Source organism: Neophocaena asiaeorientalis, unplaced genomic scaffold (assembly GCF_003031525.2).
Source record: "Neophocaena asiaeorientalis asiaeorientalis breed wild unplaced genomic scaffold, Neophocaena_asiaeorientalis_V1.1 scaffold242, whole genome shotgun sequence".
Lineage (NCBI taxonomy): Eukaryota > Metazoa > Chordata > Mammalia > Artiodactyla > Phocoenidae > Neophocaena > Neophocaena asiaeorientalis.
This window is the reverse complement of record NW_020172451.1, coordinates 4256132-4277442: the sequence shown is the minus strand read 5'-3', so window position 1 is coordinate 4277442 and position 21311 is coordinate 4256132. Positions and strand designations below refer to the sequence as shown.

The window sequence follows — 21311 nt, the reverse complement described above, 5'->3', positions numbered from 1 at the left end:
ACAGGAAGAAAATATTTATAAATATTTAGTCAGTAATGTCGTGGGGAAGGACTTTCTAAATACGAAAGCACTGAATAGACTATAAAATAGATAAGAACTTTATTCTGATTGCCAAAAGTACCACAAGTACAATGAAAAGAGCCCAACAAATCTAACAAAATATATTAGAAACATCTGAAATTAGAAGATGTGGTAGCTACTGCTACCTGGTGTCCATTCTCCATTTCTTCCTAACAGAGCCCATGTTTGACTATCTCCCTCATACGTCCCAGGAACCCTGCTTGGTCTAAAGCTAAGTCCATCCCACCCCCAACAGTGATTGGTCAGGAATGAACATGTGACCCAATTTAGGCCACTGTGATGAGAGGACAATTGGTAGAGCTTTGTGGAAAAGCCTTTCTTCAATCTTTAGAACAGCACCACTACGAAAGGCAGTCTCTCTCTTCTCTGAGGGTTGTGGTTGGGTGGCTGGAAGGCCAAGAAAGGCTACAGTCATTTTGCCCTCATGAGAGAAGCAGCTTCAGGACGAAGTCAAAACACAAAGCTAAATATGGCTATAGGGTTAAGAGAAAGAGTGAGAGCTGCTAAATTAAAGAGACCATGAAACTGGATTCCAGGTTTGTGCTCTGTAGCTGTGAAGGATTTGTTGCCTACTGAGGGTACTGCACTGGGACACAGACAGGGCAATTCAGGATGCTGGAGTATGTTGGCTACTTTTGTCTATTTCAGGACTTCTCAAAGACGTTACTATTCATTCTGAATCTCCAAGAAGGGAAAAGACTTTCAAAACACTGACAGAAACTTTTCTTCTTTGGCAAGACATTTCATGGTATTGGTGTTCTACAGAACACACAGAAACGGTGATATAAAAACTTTAAATGTTTTAAACATTTTATGTGTAACCTATTTAGACTATTTCTTAAAAAACCATTAGGAAATCTACTTTCTCCCCTAAATTTATGCTCTATCATCTAAAATTATTCTGCAGTATTTAAATATTCACTATTACCATGAGTTAGTCATGAACAACAGAAATCTTTCAATTACCTTCAAATCCTCTCTTAGAGAGCTGTAGTCTATCTCAATGGCTTCTTCTTTTTCATATATATCCATTGTTGCCTGGGTACTTTCTGCTTCAGGTCCCAACTGAAAAACATATGAAGCCCTTTCCTTGTTATCTGAAATGGTGATCTCTACTCATCTGTCTGTCCCAAGGTCTCCAGCTGATTGCCACCTCATGCAGATTCAAAGTTAAAACCTTATGTTGGCCTGCAAGGCCATGATGGTCTGGCCTCTGCTTCCCCTTTAACTTTACTTTGTGCCAGTCTTCCTGGTACTCGCTCTGCTCCCGCTACACTGGCCTCCTTGAACAGACCAGGCACACGTCCACCTTAGGGCCGGCACACTGCCCTCTGCCTAGACACACTTCCCCTAGATGTCTGCATGTCTTCATCTTCTACGTTGTCTGCTAACCAGCTGCCTTCTCTCAGGACATCCGTGGCCTCTGCATCTAACATTGCAAACTCTCCTCCACCAATACTCTCTATGCCCTTCCCTGCTTTATATATTTTCTTTAGCCTACAGCATCACCAAGTACATGAATATTGTACCTGTTTACCATTTTGCTTCTGTGCCTCTCTCTCCCCTAGTAGAATGTGAAGGAAGGGATTTTTGGCAGTTATACTCACTGCTGTGGTCTCAGTGCCTAATGCAATGCTGACAACATAGCAACATATTTCATTCCAATATATATCACTCTGAATGGAGAGAGGAATAGGAAAGAAGGGACAAATACATGAGCAGTTACTCAGCTGTAGGTTGGTCTTTGGTGTGATGCTGATACCAAAAACAAAGACTTACAAATTAAGAGAAAAGAAACCCTTTGTCACTCACTCTTTTCTAGACCTTCTCAGCTGAAACAAACCCAATAAAACTACTTTTGGAATTAAGTCTATATTTTATGTAATATATTTATGTTAAAATGGTTCACAAGGAAGCAGAACTTGAATACAAAATGTAATGCTGAATCCCTGAATCTCATGGTTCCTGTTTATGTGATTCAACATCGTATTTTGTATGAAGCTTCTACATGGTCATCTGATGCCTTGCTATTCAAAGTGTGGTCAGTGGGCCAGCGAGAGCGGGCCTCGCCTGGGAGCATTAGCAATGCAACCTCTTAGGAAACAAGATCCCCAGATGCCTCACGTGCACAGTATGCTTTGGGAACCAGTGATCTGGTGTAGTCTTCCCCACAATAGAAGAATCTTCTATGAGAATCCTGGCAGATGTAGGTAACTTACCCTCTGTCTGCACACCTCCAATGGAAGGGAAATCTCAGGTTCTACCTTACAATGGTTGTAAGACAATGATTCCTTACAACCGTTGTAAGACAATTAATTCTATTCAGCGATCCTTGTCCAGCCCTCTGGAGAGACACAATTTATACCTAATGCCTTTTCTGTTTTGGGCTTTATACACTACCTTGTATAGCACCCCTATCACATGGCTGCTACTAGATGTCTTGTAAAATTTTAATCAGGGAACTCCCCACTAGAGGCCCTCCCTCTTTCTAGTAGGAAGTGTTCCCTAGTAGAAGAAATCTGACTCTGTCCTAAATCCCCCAGCCCTAGTATCCCCCTTAGGACCAGAAAGAACAAGTAGGGTCCGTCCTCTATGACAGACCTTCTTCTCTTCGAGGGATAACCATATTCTCCAAGCCTTCTCTCCCCAGCACGACACGGTTGGGGCCTTTTCACTATCGTGGACACTTTACTCTCAAAGAGCACCGTGCTTAGTGTGCGAATGCAGTGTCCCAGTGTGGCTTGATCAGCACAAAGTGGAGCAGAACCATCACGTTTTCTTTTTAGATAATGATTCACTATTAATCCGGCTTAAGGGATTAATACCTGCTTTGAAAGAGCCCACTATGAATATGAAAGTCGTTCACACTAATAAACAAGTAATTTCACACCCATGTGGGCATGTTGGAGAGTACTTCTGAAAGTTCACACTAACTGAGAGAATAGGACCAAAGCAGCAGCAGGAGTACTTAACCAACAGCATTCACCTAGATGTCAGTCGTTAAAACAGCTTCTCCCTCTGCACTATTCCATGGCGAACCTCTTCTAAAATGACACTGCCTTTTAAACACTTTCCATTTCTCTCTATATTATTGTGAGTACTGTTTTTCTGCTCCCATCCACTTCTGCTGTTACAGATGCCTCCCTTCCCTCTCTCTGCACCCTTTAAGAGCAGACACGTGGCCCTGAATGAGCCAGAGTTCTTCCCCAGGATTCTTCTAACTGAGAGGGGGCAGGGGAGAGGTGTCTTTCCCCTCTGGTCAAAGCTGGTGGCTACAGCTGCAGCCCCACGAGGAAAGCTGATCTGAAAAAATAAAGCCAATACACACTGAGCCAGAAAGAGTCCTTGACAGTGTTCAAATTCCTGGACCGAGTCACGTGTGAGACTGCCTCCATTCCAGCCCTAGCCCTTTACCTGCCTTTTCCCCGTTTAAAGCCATCTGAGTGGGGTTCAGGACACTTGTGGCCAGCAAAGGGTCTTCTCCTTTCCTTATCCTTTCCTTACCTTCTATCTGGGATGTGATCTCTGCTAAAATAGAGAAAAAAGACTTTTGGCCGAGCTGCGCAGCTTGCGGGATCTTAGTTCTCCATCCAGGGATCGAACCCCGGGGGCCTGGCAGTGAGAGCACCGAGTCCTAACCACTGGACCGCCAGGGAATTCCCAAGAAAAAGGATGTCTGAGTATAATATCACACCAGAATTATGCTATGAGAAGTGGTCAATATTAGCAAGAGAAAAATTGTTTTATAGTTACTTCAAATTGAAGAACCCAAAGGACTGAAGGCCTCTTCTGGAGTAGAAATTGGATGGAAATGCATGGATTTCTGACTGGGGGCAGAGCAGAAAGGGGAGGAGGGATGTGGAAGGGAGACCACAGAGATTCACTAAAGAACTCAGAGATAATCTGAGAGGTAAAAGAAATAACTATTTTCACCATCCTCTGGATTGGCTAACAGTAAGATACTCTTCCTGAACTGTATAGTCATATCTTTCTTAACATGAGTGACAGAACTAAGGGTGTATAAACTTCCAGCCAGCCTAAAGAGTACTGTGTGGTACAAACGTGACGAGGAAGAAAGGAAAGAGGCAAACAGAGAAACGTCCACCGCTGGCCGACGCTGGTCTCGCCCTCTGGCTCCGTGGGGCCTGCTGTTGCCTCCCCTCCCCCACACTCTCACCACCTGGACAGACTCAGTGAGGCACGCTTCTGCGGAGAGAGAACCACCTCAGGTTGTCAGTGAAGGTGCAGAGCAAGACCCCTCCACACACCATGGACAACGTTACCAGAGTACAGAGAAGTGCTCACGCCAGCAGGCCACTGGCACCTGGCCTGTGGCTCACACCGCCTCCCCAGCACCCCTAACTCCAAAAGGTTCAAGTCTCTGACCCCTCTTGGGCATCTGTGCACAGGTAAGAGACTCTGGTCCATCCTGTGGGGCTCAAAGGACATGGATTAGCAAGAGAAATAGAACTGCACAAAATGCCCAGCCCTGTGGCATGAGGACCATCCTGCCCTTTTTCCCTCCTAGAGACGTTTTTTCTGCCCCTAAAGGAGCTTCAGAACAAGAGGAAGAATCTGCATAGATGCAACTTCACTAAGCAGCCAAAGGCCTTACATTAAGTTCCACACAACTGCACATATTTTAAAATCATTTGCTAGAATACCTCCACTTCAATGATGTCATCCAGTGACCCCAACAAAAGAAGTATTTCAATGTCTTGAACTTTGCAATCAAGCAACATGTTATGTTTCTCTAACCGCTTCTGTTCCAGAGAAGTTTGAAGGATTACAACTTTTTTTCGCCATTTTCCCACTTCCCTGTAAATACACAGATATGAAAAAGTGATTATATTTTACTCATTATGTAAAGTTGCACCAAGGAAGAAAAACATGTTATAAACTTACATGAAAAAAAAAAAGACTTTTTCTTATGAGTGCTGTTAAGTTGCAGAGTTAGCCCATGGATGCTTGTAATTTAAACTTTAACACTCCTGATAAAGGCCATGAATATAATTATTTAATCCAAGGGAGGATTTTCAATAATAAACATTATTACTTTAATCAGGCTAGCACCAATACAGTGCTTTCCTAGTTACCTTATTTTTGTTTTAATTAATTAATTATTTTTGGCTGGGTTGGGTCTTTGTCCCTGCACGCGGGCTTTCTCTAGTTGTGGCAAGCAGGGGCTACTCTTTGTGGCAGTGCGCAGGCTTCTCACTGCGGTGGCTTCTCTTGTTGCAGAGCACAGGCTCTAGGCACGCGGGCTTCAGTAATTGTGGCACGTGGGCTCAGTAGTTGTGGCTCGTGGGCTCTAGAGCGCAGGCCCAGTAGTTGCAGCACGCGGGCTCAGTAGCTGTGGCTCGCGGACTCTAGAGCGCAGGCTCAGCAGTTGTGGTACGCGGGTTTAGTTGCTCCGCAGCATGTGGGATCTTCCCAGACCAGGGATAGAACTCGTGTCCCCTGCATTGGCAGGCGGATTCTTAACCACTGCGCCACCAGGGAAGCCCCACTTACCTTATTTTTAAATCTGTACAATTTTTCAAGCTGCATTTCTCTTTCAGTATAATTTCTACATTTTAGAACATCAAACCAAGAGAAAGAGTCTCTTAGCAAGAGAAATGTCTTACCAGTTAAGTCATTATGCACCTGACAGTCTCAACTTTTTTTACTGCCACCACTAATGTAATGCCTTCTATCTTAATGAGGACTTGGGAGTTTTACCAGTTGAAACAAGGTGGAACTTTAAAGAGGATCCAGAAGAAGGACCAGAAATAAAATTAAATAAATTAAGAATTATATGGCTTTTAAAAATCTGATGACAGAGATGTGGTTCTGTTTAAACTAAATACGAGTTAAAAAAAAATCAAGAGTAAATGAACTTACTTCCACTCAAAAATTTTAGACAAAGAATTTTCTGGCTGTATCTTGAAATACTAAAGGTCTTTGAACATTGTGGGAAATTGTGAAATGCCAAGAGGTTGAGCAAAAACAGAGCTCATTTCATCTGATCACTTATGTTTGTGTCAGTCACACAGGAAAGCAGATGTCACTGTGGTGCAACAAGCCAGCTGACTCCAAGTGTTATTGGTCATCATCATGGCAAACATACCTGCTTATTGTGTAACAGGTACTGTTCTAAGTACCATATGAACACTCACTTATTTAATCCTTACAACTATTCTACGAGGTAGGCACTATTATTATCCCCATTTTACTGATGAGAAAACGAAGGCACAGTAACTAAGCGGCAAAACTGGGGCATGGAACCATGCAGTGTAGTTCTAGATTCTGCGCCTCACCTGCTATGCTTTGTCACACAGACAGACTAGCAGGAGACTCCCCAACAGGAAGGTACTGGTGTCAAGGGGATTTAGGGAAAGGAACTCTTTATATAGGTCCATGTTTTCACCCACCAAAAGGAACTGTTCACTCTAAACAATAACCACCTCTCTTGGTTTTCCCCAAACTGCAATGCTTGACAGGTGTGATGTGGGACCAAAAGCAACAAAGGGTGTATATTCAAATAATAAGACTTCCTATAATAAAATTCAAATTGATGGTAAACATCTTTTAAACTCTGATAAACTTCTTAGTCACCTATCAACTGCCAAAAACTTCTTCCGTTCCTCTTCAATTTGAGCTTGGACTTTCTCAGTGTTGGTATTCTGAGTGACAACCATGTCCTTAAGTTGCTGCCGTTTCTCCATGAGTTCATCCACAATTTTCAGACAATTTTCTTCAGCCTGAATGGAGATGATTTACACTGTAGATTTACCATCTTCTACATTAATAAGGTCAACAGATCATTTTATTATTAATACAACAAAACCAGCCATTCCAAGGTAAACCCCTATCCTGTAGGCTGCCTGAACCTCTACCACAGAACGTGACCCACCCTTGTTTACACTTCCGGGTAATCACTACCTACCTTTCTCTTTCACTTTGGATTCATTTCTCAGCTTGCTGCCGTCTGACTTCTGTTTCCACTGTCCAGTGAAAATGTCCTTGCTACCATGACCTCTTAATTGGCAATTTTCCAGATTTTGACCTCTTGAAAATTGCCATTTTCCAGACTTTACCTTTTCGACAACTTTCCTCACTTCCTTCTCCCTCCCTCTCTGGGGCTTCTGTAACACCACCCCTTCTGGCCTCTTCATAACCTATGTGGCCTCTCCTTCCAGAACTCCATCCTCGCCCCACTGCTCTTCACTGCCTTCCTCTCTGGTTGGAGCCTCACCCACTCACATATGGATTCAATTTACTCCCCTAAACCGGCCTAGACTTCTGTTATCTACGTCCTCTCTAACTACCTGCTGGAAATTGCTATTTAGATGTCACACAGGGAAGTCATGCTCCACAGGTCCAGAATTTTCTCTCCTTAATCTCTCCTCCTATCCACCAAGTTAGAATTCAGGACTCACCGTGTCACACCCCTCCCAACATCTAATAATTCATGAAGCTGTGTGGACTGTACTTCAAGTATTTCTCAAATGTGTACCCTGCCCCCACCTTCTATCACTATTAGAATTTTTCAGGAACTCAACGAATGTTTAATCATGGAAGATAGTCATCATTTCAATGACTTCAGCCACCCATCATTAATTACCTTCTTTAGGTTATCGATGTCTTCACTACCTTTCTGGACAGTTTCTTTTAATGTGTTAATCTTATTCAGTTTTTTCTTCAGCTGATTGCGACTATATTCAAGTTGAACATTAAGCCGAGTATTTTGTTTCTCAAATTCTAATCTAGTATAATAAAGTCAAGCATTACAAGTGGTAAACAGAGTCCTTCAATTATTTTTTAAACTCTTTTTTAGTTTTTATTATGGAAAATTTCAAACAAATACAAACATAAAGGGAATACTATAATGAATTCCCATATAGCTGTCACCCAACTCTAATAAGTATCAATTCATGGTCAATCTTGTTTTATCTATAATCCCACTCATCACTCCTTCCCACCACTGGATTATCTAAAGTAAATTTCAGACATCTTATAATTTCATCTGTAAATATTTTAACATGTATCTCCAAAAGTGAAGTGATTTTTAATACATAACCATAAACTACTATAGGTAGAAATGATAATAACATCTTTAATATCAAAATGCTATCACTGCCAAATTTCCTGGGTCTCATTAATTAAAAAAAAACTGCATCAGGATTCATACACTGCATATGAATATGTTTCTTAAATCCTTTAAAATCTATAGTTTCCTTCCCTTATCTTTCTCTTTAAGTAACAATTCATATGTTTATTCTTATTTAATTAGCCAATCAGTCTTTTCAAATAGCTATTCATTCACAAACTCCAAACTTGGGAATTTAAGAACATGTTCCTTTCTGATGTACTTTCCTACTTTGCTAGCTTCATAAAGTCCCCACAAAGAATTCCAGCATCAAAAAGACAGTCTCTTCAACAAGTGATGCTGGGAAAACTGGACAGCTACATGTAAAAGAATGAAATTAGAACATTCTCTAACACTATATACAAAAATAAACTCAAAATGGATTAAAGGCCTAAATGTAAGACCAGAAACCATAAAACTCCTAGAGAAAAACATAGGCAGAACACTCTTTGACATAAATTGTAGCAATATTTTTTTGGATCTGTCTCCTAAAGCAAAGGGAAGAAAAGCAAAAATAAACAAGTGGGACCTAGTTAAACTTGAAAGCTTTCGCACAGCAAAGGAAACCACTGACAAAAGGAAAAGACAACCTACTGAATGTGAGAAAATATCTGCAAATGATATGGCTGATAAGAGGTTAATATCCAAAACATCCAAACAGCTCATACAACTCAACATCAAACAAACAACAAGATTAAAAAATTGGCAGAAGATCTGAATAGACATTTTCCCAAAGAGGAAATGCAGGTGGCCGACAAATACATGCAAAGATGCGCGACACTGCTAATCAACAGGGCAATGCAAATCAAACCCACAGTGAGATGTCACCTCACACCTGTCAGAACGGCTATCATTAAAAAGAACACAAATAGCAAATGTTGGCAAGGATGTGGAGAAAAGGGAACCCTTGTACACTGTTGGTGGGAATGTAAATTGGTGTAGCCATGGTGGAAAATAATATGGAGATTTCTCAAAAAAAGAACTAAAAATAGAACTACCATATGACCCAGCAATTCCACTTCTGGGTATAAATCTGAAAAAACAAAAACTCTAATTCGAAAAGATACATGCACCCCAGTGTTCATAGCAGCATTATTTACAATTGCCAAGATATGGAAGCAAACGAAGTGTCCATCAACAAATGAATGGATAAAGAAGATGTGGTTTATATATACAATGGAATATTACTCAGCCATAAAACAGAACAAAATTTTGCCATTTGCAACAACATGGATGGACTTGGAGGGTATTATGCTAAGTGAAATAAGTCAGACAGAAAAAGACAAATAGTGTATAATATCACTTATGTGTGGAATCTAAAAAATACAACCAACTAGTGAATATAACAAAAAAGAAGCAGACTCATAGATATAGAGAAGAAACTGGTAGTTACCAGTGGGGAGAGGAAAGGGGGGAGGAGCAATATAGGGGGAGGGGACTGAGAGGTGCAAATTAGTAGTTATAAAATAAGCTACAAGGATATATTGTATAACACAGGGAATACAGCCAATATTTTATAAAAACTACAAATGCAGTATAACCTTTAAAAATTATGAATCACTATATTATATACCTATAACATATAATATTGTACATCAACTATAACTCAATAAAAAAGCCGTATCTCTAAAAAAAAGAATTTCAATATCAACTGTAGCTCATACTTTCTCCACCCACTCTCCCTCACATAGCCTGCTAATAGAATCATTCATTTAAGAAACATTTTAAAGCACTAATTGTATCAGATACTGTGCTAAATACTAGTAATACAAAGGCAACAACAGTAATGATAAAAACAAAGAGTCATATTTAATGAGAGGTTACTATATGCCAGACACCGTTATAAATGCTTTTACATGAATTAACTCACTTCAGTTATATGACTCTCTGAAGTTGGTAATACCACTATCCCTACTTAACAGTTGGGGAGACCAAGGCACAGAGAGTTAAGTATCTTGCCCAAGGCTACCCACTTAGGAAGTGCTGGAGCCAGGCATGACACACTCAGGCAAGGGCCAAAGAATCCCTGCTCTTAATCACTGACCATGCTGCTTGTACGAGTGGTTAAGAACAAACCCTTCAGGGGTTTATTTCTGCTGCAGGAGGCAGACGCACAGGCTGTGTACGAGTGGAACACTTCTTCACTTGGCTCCAGGATACCACTTTGGCTTTCCTCTCCCCTCACTGGCTGCTCCTTTAATAGTTCCTTCTTAACTCCTCAACTTGCTTACATAGCCTAGGATCTCTTCTCTCTTCTATCTACATTCATTCCCTTGGTGATCTTATCCAGTCACATGACTTTGAGTACCATCTGTATACTGACAATCCCCAAATTTATATTTCCAGCCTGGACCTCTCCCATGAATTCCTAACTTGTATATTCAACTGTCTACTCTACTACACCTTCAATTGGATGTCACAGGCACCTCAAACTTAATACCTGGGATACATAATGGATAAGCTACTGTAAGTAATAAGAGGCATTAGCAAAGTTATCAGATGTTAGATAATTTAAAATTTGATACCATTTTTCTAAACCAGTAGAAGGCAACTAGGAAAATATCATAAAAATAGATACTAGTCATAAGAGGAAAAAAACTATAAAATATCTAGAAATTAAGAACACATAAGATCTTTATGGAAAAAACTTTAAAATTTTAATAAAGGATAGAGATGATTAGAATAAATGAAGATATATTCTATGTTCTTAGATGAGAGGACTTAATATTTTGAAGATGATCTCCCCAAATAAATCTATAAATCCAATGCAATCTGAATCAGAGTTCCAGTTGTATTTTTATGATTGATTGGCAGAACTCCTTAGCAAGAAACTATATTGAAGTTCAAGCAGACTACAGAACAAGGAATATGACAGGGATAAAAAGGGGCATTTTATAAAGATAAAGGGATTAATTCAGCAAAAAGACATAATGATCCCAAATATATATGCACCTAATCACAAGGCTTTAAAATACATGAAGTATAAACTGACAGAACTGGAAGAAGAGAATGAGAGATCCAAAAGTACTTAGAAATTTCAACACTCCTCTCTTAGGAAATGCTAGACCAACTAGACAGAGAATCAGTAAGTACACAGAAGACCTAGCAACACCAATCAACTTGACCTAAGCGCCACTCAGAAAACACTCCACCCAAAAGCACAATGCATATTCATTCCAAGTGTACATGAAACATTTACTAAGATACAATACATGCCATGCTATCAAATAAGTCTCAATCAATTTAAAAGGATTTAAATAATGCAAAATATATTCCTTACCACAATGGAATTATTAAAATATAAATCAGTACCAGAAACATATCTAAATCCTCCCCCCACCACAACAATTTCTGTTAAATTAAATAACACTTCTAAACACCCCATAGGTCACAGAAAGAAATCACAAAGAATATTAGAAAATACCTTGAATGGAATGAAAATGAAATAAAACATACCAGAAGCAGTGGGATGCAGCTTAAGCGGTACTTAGAGGGAAATAAACAGCTTACATGAAAAGAAGAAAAGTGTAAAATAAATAAAGCAAGCTTCTACCTTAAAAAGCAAGAAAAAGAAGAGTAAATTAAACCCAAAATAAGTAGAAGGAAGGAAACAATGTAATTAAGAACAGAAATCAACAACACAGAAACAGATAAACCATAGAGAAAACCAATGAAGCCAAGAGCTGGTCTTAGAAAGGATCCAAGGATCCAAAGGACCTCTAGCTAGACATCAAGAAGAAAAAAGACAAGACAAACTAGCAATATCAGGAATGAAAGAAGGCACATCAGTACAGATCCTACATAAATTGAAAAGAATAAAAAGGAAATATTAATAACTTTGTTAATAAATTTGATAACTCACATGAAATGCACAAATATTCCTTCCAACACACAAACTACCAAAACTCACTCAAGAAAAAAAGATATCCTGAATAGCCCTGTATCTAATAAGGAAACTGAATTAGTAATTTAAAAATCTTCCCATAAAGAAAGGTGGGTAGCCCAAGTGGCTTCACCTGAAAAATTTACCAAACTTTTAGGAAAGAAATAATATAAAAACTCTCCATGAGAAAACTCCATTTTATGAGTCTGGCATTACCCTGATACAAAAAAGTGACAAAGACATCTCAAGAAAAGAAAACTATAGGGTAATACTCTCATGAATATAGATACAAAAATCCTTAACAAAATTTTAGCAAATCAATCCAAAATATTTGAAAAGGATACTACAGCATGACCCAGTGGGCTTCACCCAAGGTACGCTAAGTTGGTTTAACATGCTAAAATCAATCAATGTAATTCACCATATTAATAAGCTACCCCCCCAAAATAAAACCCAACCATACAATTATCCCAAAAGATAGCAGAGAAAGTATTTGACAAAATTCAACACTCATTCACGATAAAAAATTTCAGCAAACTAGAAACAGAAGGGAACATCCTCAATCTGCTAAAGGGCACCTTAAAGTTAATATCATACCTAAACGTTAAAGACTTAATGCTTTGCCCCTAAGACTGGGAATAAGGCAGGATGTCCACTCTCACCACTTTTACTCAGTACTGTACTGGAGGGCCTTGCTCGTGCAATAGGACAAGAAAATAGAAGGCATACTAATTGGAAAGGAACATATAAACATGTATGTGTATGTATATTTTCCCCCTTATTGTCATGTCTTCTCATTTTCTTCAAGATGCTTTTGCCATGCAAAAATTGTTTTTAAATTTCTATACATTTGCAGTTTATCAACCTTTTCTTTTATGGCTTCTGGGGTCTGTCATACTGAAAGATCTTCCCTAATCTGAGATTATTTTTTTAAATTTTCTTATGACTTATTCTAGTAATATTTTTATGCTTTCATTTTACTTACATTAAAATATTTGATTCAGCTGGAATTAAATCTGAGTCTAAGGAATGATGTAGGGATCCAAGCAGGTTTTTTTCCAGGATGCTAACAAATGTATTCCAACTGAGTTACTGAAAAGTATATCTTTTCTCCACTGATGAAATGCACCTTTATTTTAAATCAAATTTCCCTTACAGATCTGAGTATATTTCTGGACTCTGTTTGTGAGCCAGTACCTCAAGATTTAATTAAGATAGCTTTATACTATGTTTTAAAATCTGGGAGTTCTAGTCCTTTCTCATATTTTTCTTAACTAGTTCTGAATGTGAACTCTAGAATCACCTTATCCAGTTAAAAAAAATCTTGTCCATACATGTATTGAGATGATATTTAAAGTACACTATAGATTAAATTAGGGAATACCAACTTCTTTACAACATTGAGTCTTCCTATGAAAGAACTAGTTTGCCTTTCCTTTTAATTAACATTTCTGTATATAATTCTCAGTCTTGTTTGAAGGTTTCTTTATATATTGCTTTCACATCTTAGTTTATTTCTAAGTAGCAAGTATTTTACCTTTTTCCTCTCTACTATAATTGGGATATTTCCACCTAATATATTGTCTCCCTGGTAGTTTGTTTATAGAAAGGCTACACAATTTCATCCATATATGGATATTTACAGAAAACTAAATAAATTTTAATAACCACTGTGTAATTATTTCCCCATTCTCTTATTTTGTATATTTGTGCTTCCTCTCTTTAAAAAATTGTGGAATAAAAGAATTAGATCTCTTTATTAAAATAGGAATGATTACTAGCTATTTCTCGACAAACTGAAATGAAGACTACCTCAGGCAAATTCCTTTAAATTATGAAATAATAGTTACATTTATATATAAGTAACTGCTTACCAACATCTTTTAATAAAAATACCTTTTTTGATCAATTTCTTGTTGCCGTTTAACATGTCTGTTCTCAAATTCACGAATATTTTCTACACCAATTTCTTCACAGAAGTGTTGAAAAATATCATCTTCAACCTTTTAAATTATTTTAAACCAAGTGGTTTAATAATTAATTTTAAGAAAATACATAGACAATGCTTAAATCTACGTTTTTCCCACCAAGATTTTCCTGGATTAGGCCAAAGACTAATCCCAACAAGCATGACTGTACTCTGAAAAGTCAGTGCTTTCTCTTTCTTTAACTCCATAAACTACACTTACCTATTTTCAAATTTCTTATTCTGAAAACTAAGTAAGAAAGCTCATAGCTGGCCTTTTAAGTGTTTTGCCCCTATGAAGTGTTTAATACAAAATCGGAAGTATTTCATTCACCAAAATATAACATTCTACATAAATACATAAAATATTCTTTATATTTGAGTAATACTTTATATTTGAGTAATACTCTTTATATTTGAGTCTTAAGCAGTGTAAAACCAAGAGGACTGAAGCATAGAATTAAGACTCAAAACACTTGGAAAAACTAGAATGAGCCATATCTAACAAAATAACATTTAACATTAATATTTTTAAAGCCCTGCATTTATGTACTATTATAGGATAAGAGAGACTTGTTTTAACAACAGGACATGTTTAAAAACTTTCAGATTTCAGTTTAATATAAATTAAATATGAAAGTGATATGACTGACACAACAGTAAGCTATAAATTGTATAAGTAGATAATCCAAGCCATGGAAAGTTATAGTTCTATGTGCAGAGTTCCAGGGTACTCTGAACTGGTCAGATAGTATTTTTACATTATTTTTTGTTCTGGGCATTGACAAATAACAGAGTACCCAAAGGCTGGTTACCAGAATTGGTCTTAGAGCCATAGTAAATGTAAATAACTAGGGAATTAGGGGTATTTAACCTGGAAAAGAGATAATTAAGGGGCAACATAAGTGTAGTTTCAAATCAAGTGGTAAAAGGCAGAACCAGAGGCAATGGGTGAAAGTTATTGAGTGATGGTGTGACAAACAACTTTTTAAGGATCAGAGATAAGCAACAGCAGAATGAATTAAACCAGAAAGTGTCTGTCACTTTATAAGCAGAGGATAGATGATCATATCTTTGGTGCCCCGGAGCCAAGCAACTGTGCCTGGCATATAATAAATGTTCAAGAAAAAATTACTGAGTGAATACGCAACCTTAAAAGATGACACAAATGACAAAGTTCTTTCCTTCTTGGTGTTAAGGGCAGTGAGAGAAAGAAAGTGGCTGCAAATTTTACAATGGACAAGGAGAGGCTGGAGAGCTGAAGAGAATAACAATGTATACTACTAGTCATTTTCTCTTGAGATTAGCAATAGTGGTTCTCAAAAAAACACAAGGAAATTAATTTGGCAAACCAATAGAACTTAGCATTTATCAAACTTTGCTTTAGCACATATTGAAGAAGCCCTAAATTTGGTATCTGGTCTAGAGCTATATTCCACATGCCATTTAGTAGTAATATATCATTCATAACCTTATGTATCTTTCCTTCAAATTCCTCAATTCTTCGTTGCCGTTCTTTGATTCCTTCACTCAACATAGTACATTGAGACTCAATATTTAGCAATTCACTTTGTAGCTGAGATTGTTCCTGATTACAAAAGAGAAAAAAATGTCTTTTTAACATGGCCATTTTAGCTTTATATAGTGAAGCCAAAAACATGATAGGTATCTTTCAGAATAAAAAGGGAATCTGTGAGATAAGGTAAATTCAGGTACAACTGGATAACAACATTAACAACCATAAAAATAAAGTAACTTAAAGAACTATAATATACCTCAATCATGGGGAAAAGTATAAAAACTACATGGTGTTTTATAAATGTAATTCCTGAAATTCTATGTCCTGGTTCTAATTTCCATCAAATTTTATGTAAGTCTATGTTACCTGGTAAAAAGCAGCAAGGTGCTTCTTTTTGATTATTTCTAGTTCACTTTGCGAATATTTGAGTCGTGTATGAGTTCCTTGTACTAGAGTCTGTATTTGTTTCAAATCTGCTTCCTTGCGAAGTGTCTTCATTAAATCCTAAAAAGGAAGGGAAATATAAAAATATTTTATAACAGACAACACTTTTACTTTTCACAGTGCTTTCATATGTCATAATTCACTGCTTTTTACATATAACCGCGTCCACACTCCACCTGCCCTTCTTCTGATACTGGGCAATTAAGTACGTAAGTCATCTGGAGTAACCAAGATGCCATACAACATCCTCAAAAACCTAACTATCTTCCTAACAGGAAATGGGCATGAAAATGAGGAATGGGGAGTGCATGTTCCACCCAAGGCACAAAAATGGCATAAATGAGATCATATGATATGTGTTGCCTTGTTTTTAGTGCATCCTTGTCTTGCCTCATCCATTTCCTTCTCCCTTCACCCACCCTATTACTCAACCAAATTAACTCGCTAGTATATGTTCTTCTGTGTTTTTACTCCAAGTCCGTATATGAAAACATGTGCATACATACTCACCTATATATGTTGTTTTTTTCAGTCTTGTTTTACAAATTTGGAATCACATTAAACTTGCTTTTCTGCCTCCTGCTTTTCTCATTCAGTTACTCACAAAGGTCAACTGATAAAGCTCTAAATTCAGTCTTTTAATGACTGAACAAAATTATTTAATTCTTCTCGTAATGATGGGCATTCACTTGGTTTCCAGGTTTTTGCCAACACAAACAGAGCTGCAATAACATACTTGTATGTATACGCTTAAATATTGGTGTTTTTATTTCCATGCAATAGATTCCCCAGAGTGAGCTTAATGGGTCAAAGGTATTCATGTTTTATTATACTAGCTGGTACCAACTGCTTTCCCAAAGGCTACAATTCACATTTCTATAAATAACGTTATGAGTATGTGTTTCTTTACAACTCTACCAGCATATACATTTTTCCCAAGTCTTACTGATATGTCTGAAGTAACACTAATTTAATTTGTGTTCCCCTGAGTACTATATTCTATATTGAGCATTTTTTCATGTTTACTAGCCATATGGATTTCTTCTATGAACTGACTACTCTTATCCTTTGCCCAGATGTTTCTATCATGTCTTTTTCAAGTCATTTATAGAGTTCTTTGATACTGCAGAACCTATAGTCTTCATTTTAAACTTAAAAAAAAATGTATCCTCATTTAAAATATTTTTTAATTCAAGTTTTCAATCTATCTGGAATTTATTTTTATATGTCGTATTATGGGGCACAAAATTACTTTCCCTAGATGTGCCAATACCATTTACTAAATAACCTTTTCCCACCAAACTAAAACATCATTTTAGTTGTATATTAAATTATCACATATACTGGGCCCTATTTCTGAAGTCCTTATTCTTTTTCATTAATCTGCCCATTCCTATGCCAATACTACCTCAGCTTGGTTACAATGGCTTTTCATAGTATTCTGTATGCTGGTAACATACAGAATACTACCACAAATTCTACCACACTCTCTTTTGTTATACCTATTTTTTGACTAGTCTCAGGAAATTCTTCATTTGTAAGAATCAGAGGATCATTTTATCAAATAAAAAATTCTTGGCTTTATATATATATATATATATATTTTTTTTAACTGCATTTTGTCTTTGGTGCTGCGTGGGCTTTTCTCTAGTTGCGCGAGCAGGGGCTAATCTTTGTTGCGGTGTGCAGGCTTCTCATTGCAGTGGCTTCTCTTGTTGCGGAGCGCAGGCTCAGCAGTTGTGGCGCACGGGCTTATTTGCTCCACGGCATGTGGATCTTCCTGGGCCAAGGATCGAACCCCTGTCCCCTGCATTGGCAGGCCAGGGAAGTCCTCTTGGTAAGTTTTAAAAATTTTTTTAATTTATTTATTGATTGATTTTTGGCCGCGTTGGGTCTTCGTTGCTATGCCTGGGCTTTCTCTAGTTGCGGCAAGCAGGGGCTACACTTCGTTGCGGTGTGTGGGCTTCTTATTGCTGTGGCTTCTCTTGTTGCAGAGCACAGGCTTTAGGCGCGTGGGCTTCAGTAGTTGCAGCATGTGGGCTCTGTAGTTGTGGCTCACCTTCGCGGTGCGCGGGCCTCTCACTATTGCGGCCTCTCTTGTTGCGGAGCACAGGCTCCAGACGCACAGGCTCAGCAATTGTGGCTCACGGGCCTAGTTGCTCCGCGGCATGTGGGATCCTCCCAGACCAGGGATAGAACCTGTGTCCCCTGCATTGGCAGGCAGATTCTCAACCACTGCGCCACCAGGGAAGCCCTCTTGGTAATATTTTAATTGAACTTGCATTCAAGTTATATTAATTGGAGGACTTCTAACCCAAGAATATAGCGTGTCCTTCCTTTCAGTTGTTTTGTCCTTCAATAAGATTTATTTTTCTAATAGTTACTGTGCCTTTATACTTATCTTTATTCCTATTGTGAGCAGGAATTCCTATTCCTATTATTCCCTTTTTAGATGCTTTTTGATAGTACAGAGAAAAACTACACAGTTTTATTTATATAGCCCTTCCATTATCTTATTAAATCTAGTAGTTTTTAAACTACAGTCTTATTATCAGCAAAAAGTCAATTTTTCTCTTTTCAAAAATTTATACAAATTATTTCATTTTGTGACTAACTATATTTAATATAACTTCTAAGATCATGTTAAATAATAACAGTGATAGCCCATATCTCTACTTCCTGATTTTAACTAAAACAGTTTTCATGTTTTACCATTTAGCAATTATTTCTGTTAGTTTTGGGTAAGAGCTATTTTTTATTTTATTGAAGTGATTTCCACCAATTACTCTTCTACTTAGAACTTTAATTAGGACTAGCTGCTGAATTTTATCAAATGCCTTTTTATGTATGATCATATGATTTTTCTCCTGCCTTTAATTTGTTAATGTAATGGATTATGTTGATCGATCACTTAATACTGAAATACCCATGTATTCTTAGAACAAATTCCATTCAGCAGACGTATTTTTCTTTTACTACATTGCTAAATTCTCTATAGTAATATTTAATTTAGAAATTACATATTTATACTCACAAGGGAAGCCAGTCTTTAGTTTTATTTTTTGTAGTATCTTTATAATATTTGATATTAAAGTTATACTGGGGCTTCCCTGGTGGCGCAGTGGTTAAGAATCCGCGGGCCAATGCGGGGGGACACAGGTTCAAGCCCTGGTCCGGGAAGATCCCATATGCTGTGGAGCAACTAAGCCCATGTGCCACAACTACTGAGTGTGCACTCTAGAGCCTGCGAGCCACAACTACTGAGCCCATGCGCCACAGCTACTGAAGCCCGCGCACCTAGAGTCCCTGTTCCACAACAAGAGAAGCACCGCAATGAGAAGCCCACATACCGCAACAAAAGCGAAGAGTAGCCCCCGCTCGCCGCAACTAGAGAAGGCCCACATACATAACTACTGAGTGTGCACTCTAGAGCCTGCGAGCCACAACTACTGAGCCCATGCGCCACAGCTACTGAAGCCCGCGCACCTAGAGTCCCTGTTCCACAACAAGAGAAGCACCGCAATGAGAAGCCCACATACCGCAACAAAAGCGAAGAGTAGCCCCCGCTCGCTGCAACTAGAGAAGGCCCACATACGGCAATGAAGACCCAACGCAGCCAAAAGTAATAAATAAATAATAAATTTATATTTTAAAAAGTTATACTACCTTTAGTAAATAAACTGAGAAGTTTCCATCTTTTTCTATGATCTAGAATGGCTTATGTAACATTAGAATTATATTAGACAGAACTGAGCTATAAACCCATCTGGTCCCAGTCTTTTTCTTTTTTAATTGTGGCAAAATATACATAAAATTTACCATCTTTATCATTTTAAAGTGTACAGTTCAATAGTGTTTAAGCACATTTGCATTGCTGTGCAACCAATTTCCAGAACTCTTTTCACCTTGCAAAACTTAAAACTAGACCCACGAAACAACCCCCCATTCTAACCCCCCCAGGCCCTGGCAACCATCATTCTACTTTTCTGTCTCTATGAATGAGACTACTCTAGGTACCTCATATAAGTAGTAGAATCATACAATATTTGTCTTTTTGTGACTTGCTTATTTCACATAGCTAACATCTTCAAGAGTCATCCATTTTGTAGCACATGTTAGAATTTCCTCCCTTTTTAAGGCTGAATAATATTCCATTATATGTATAGACCATATTTTGTTTATCCACTCATCTGCTGATGAACACTTGGGTTGCTTCTACTTTTTGGCTATTGTGAATAATGCTGTTATAAACATGGCTGTACAGGTATTATTCCAGACCCTGCTTTCAATTCCTTGGGGTATATACCCAGAAGCAGAATTGCTGGATCATACAATAATTCTATTTTTAATTTCCTGAGTAGCCACCACACTCTTTTCCATAGCTGCTGCACTATTGTACATTCCTGGAGTCTTTTTTCAATGAGAGATCATTCAACTAACCATGGCTTAAAAAAATGTGTGGTTTTTTTTTTTTTTTCCTCACACAAAAGCAGTCTACAGTGACGCAGCTCCTCAACAATGGCGTCAACTTTCAGCTTCTTAATACAATGGTTTTTATACTCAAGCTTGCTATCTCTTGGTGCCAAACTGCTGATGCATCTCCAAGCCTCCTGAATGCGTTCCAGTCAGGAAGAAGAAAATGCAAAAGATAATACCAACATTCCCATTTATATCTCCAAAACTGCCACAGGGCCACCACTAGCTACAAGGAACGTTGGGAAATCAAGTTGCTTTAGTTTTTTATGATTCTACAATAGAGGCAAGCAAGGAAGGAAAAGGTTGTGGATAGGTACTGGGCCAACCAACTACACCACTGCCTGCCACTGCCTCATTTTTCAAATGTTCCACTTTTTTTCTGGTCGATCTTGGCAATTTATATTTTTCTGAACATCATCCTTACAGATTTTCAATTTTTTTTACTATATACTTATTTGCTTGTAAGATTCTCTTAAAATTATTTTAATTTTCTCATTCCTGATCTGTACATGATTACTTCTAACTTTTCTTCCCTTCATTAGAGTTGCAAAGAGTTTATCTATTTTATTAGTCTTTCAAAAGAACCAGCTTTAGATTCATTTTTCCCTTTTCTATTTGGAGTTTTCTATTTAGTTAATTGCAGCTTTAAAATTTTCCGTTATTGTTGTTTATTTTGTGGTGGTTCTAATTTCTTAAAGTAATAAATTCCCTTATATTTCATCTTTCTTCTTTAATAATGAAGGTATTTTCCTTTTGATATAGCTTTACTATATCTCAAAGGTTTTGTATTCACCATTTTCAAGACATTTTG

The 21311-nt window shown here is 37.7% G+C and overlaps 1 protein-coding gene across 2 annotated transcripts in view; it reads right to left on the bottom strand.

Annotated features, from left to right (window-relative positions):
• SMC1B (structural maintenance of chromosomes 1B) overlaps positions 1-21311 on the bottom strand; it is an 81177-nt gene that overhangs the window by 9972 nt on the left and 49894 nt on the right. For both annotated transcript variants that reach the window (XM_024737532.1, XM_024737533.1), the window contains exons 13-19: positions 15947-16084; positions 15533-15649; positions 13992-14098; positions 7688-7829; positions 6679-6824; positions 4746-4899; positions 1048-1146 (exon numbers count right to left, since the gene is read on the bottom strand). In XM_024737532.1, the coding sequence (XP_024593300.1) occupies positions 1048-1146; positions 4746-4899; positions 6679-6824; positions 7688-7829; positions 13992-14098; positions 15533-15649; positions 15947-16084 (903 nt within the window). The remainder of the gene's footprint in view (positions 1-1047; positions 1147-4745; positions 4900-6678; positions 6825-7687; positions 7830-13991; positions 14099-15532; positions 15650-15946; positions 16085-21311) is intronic.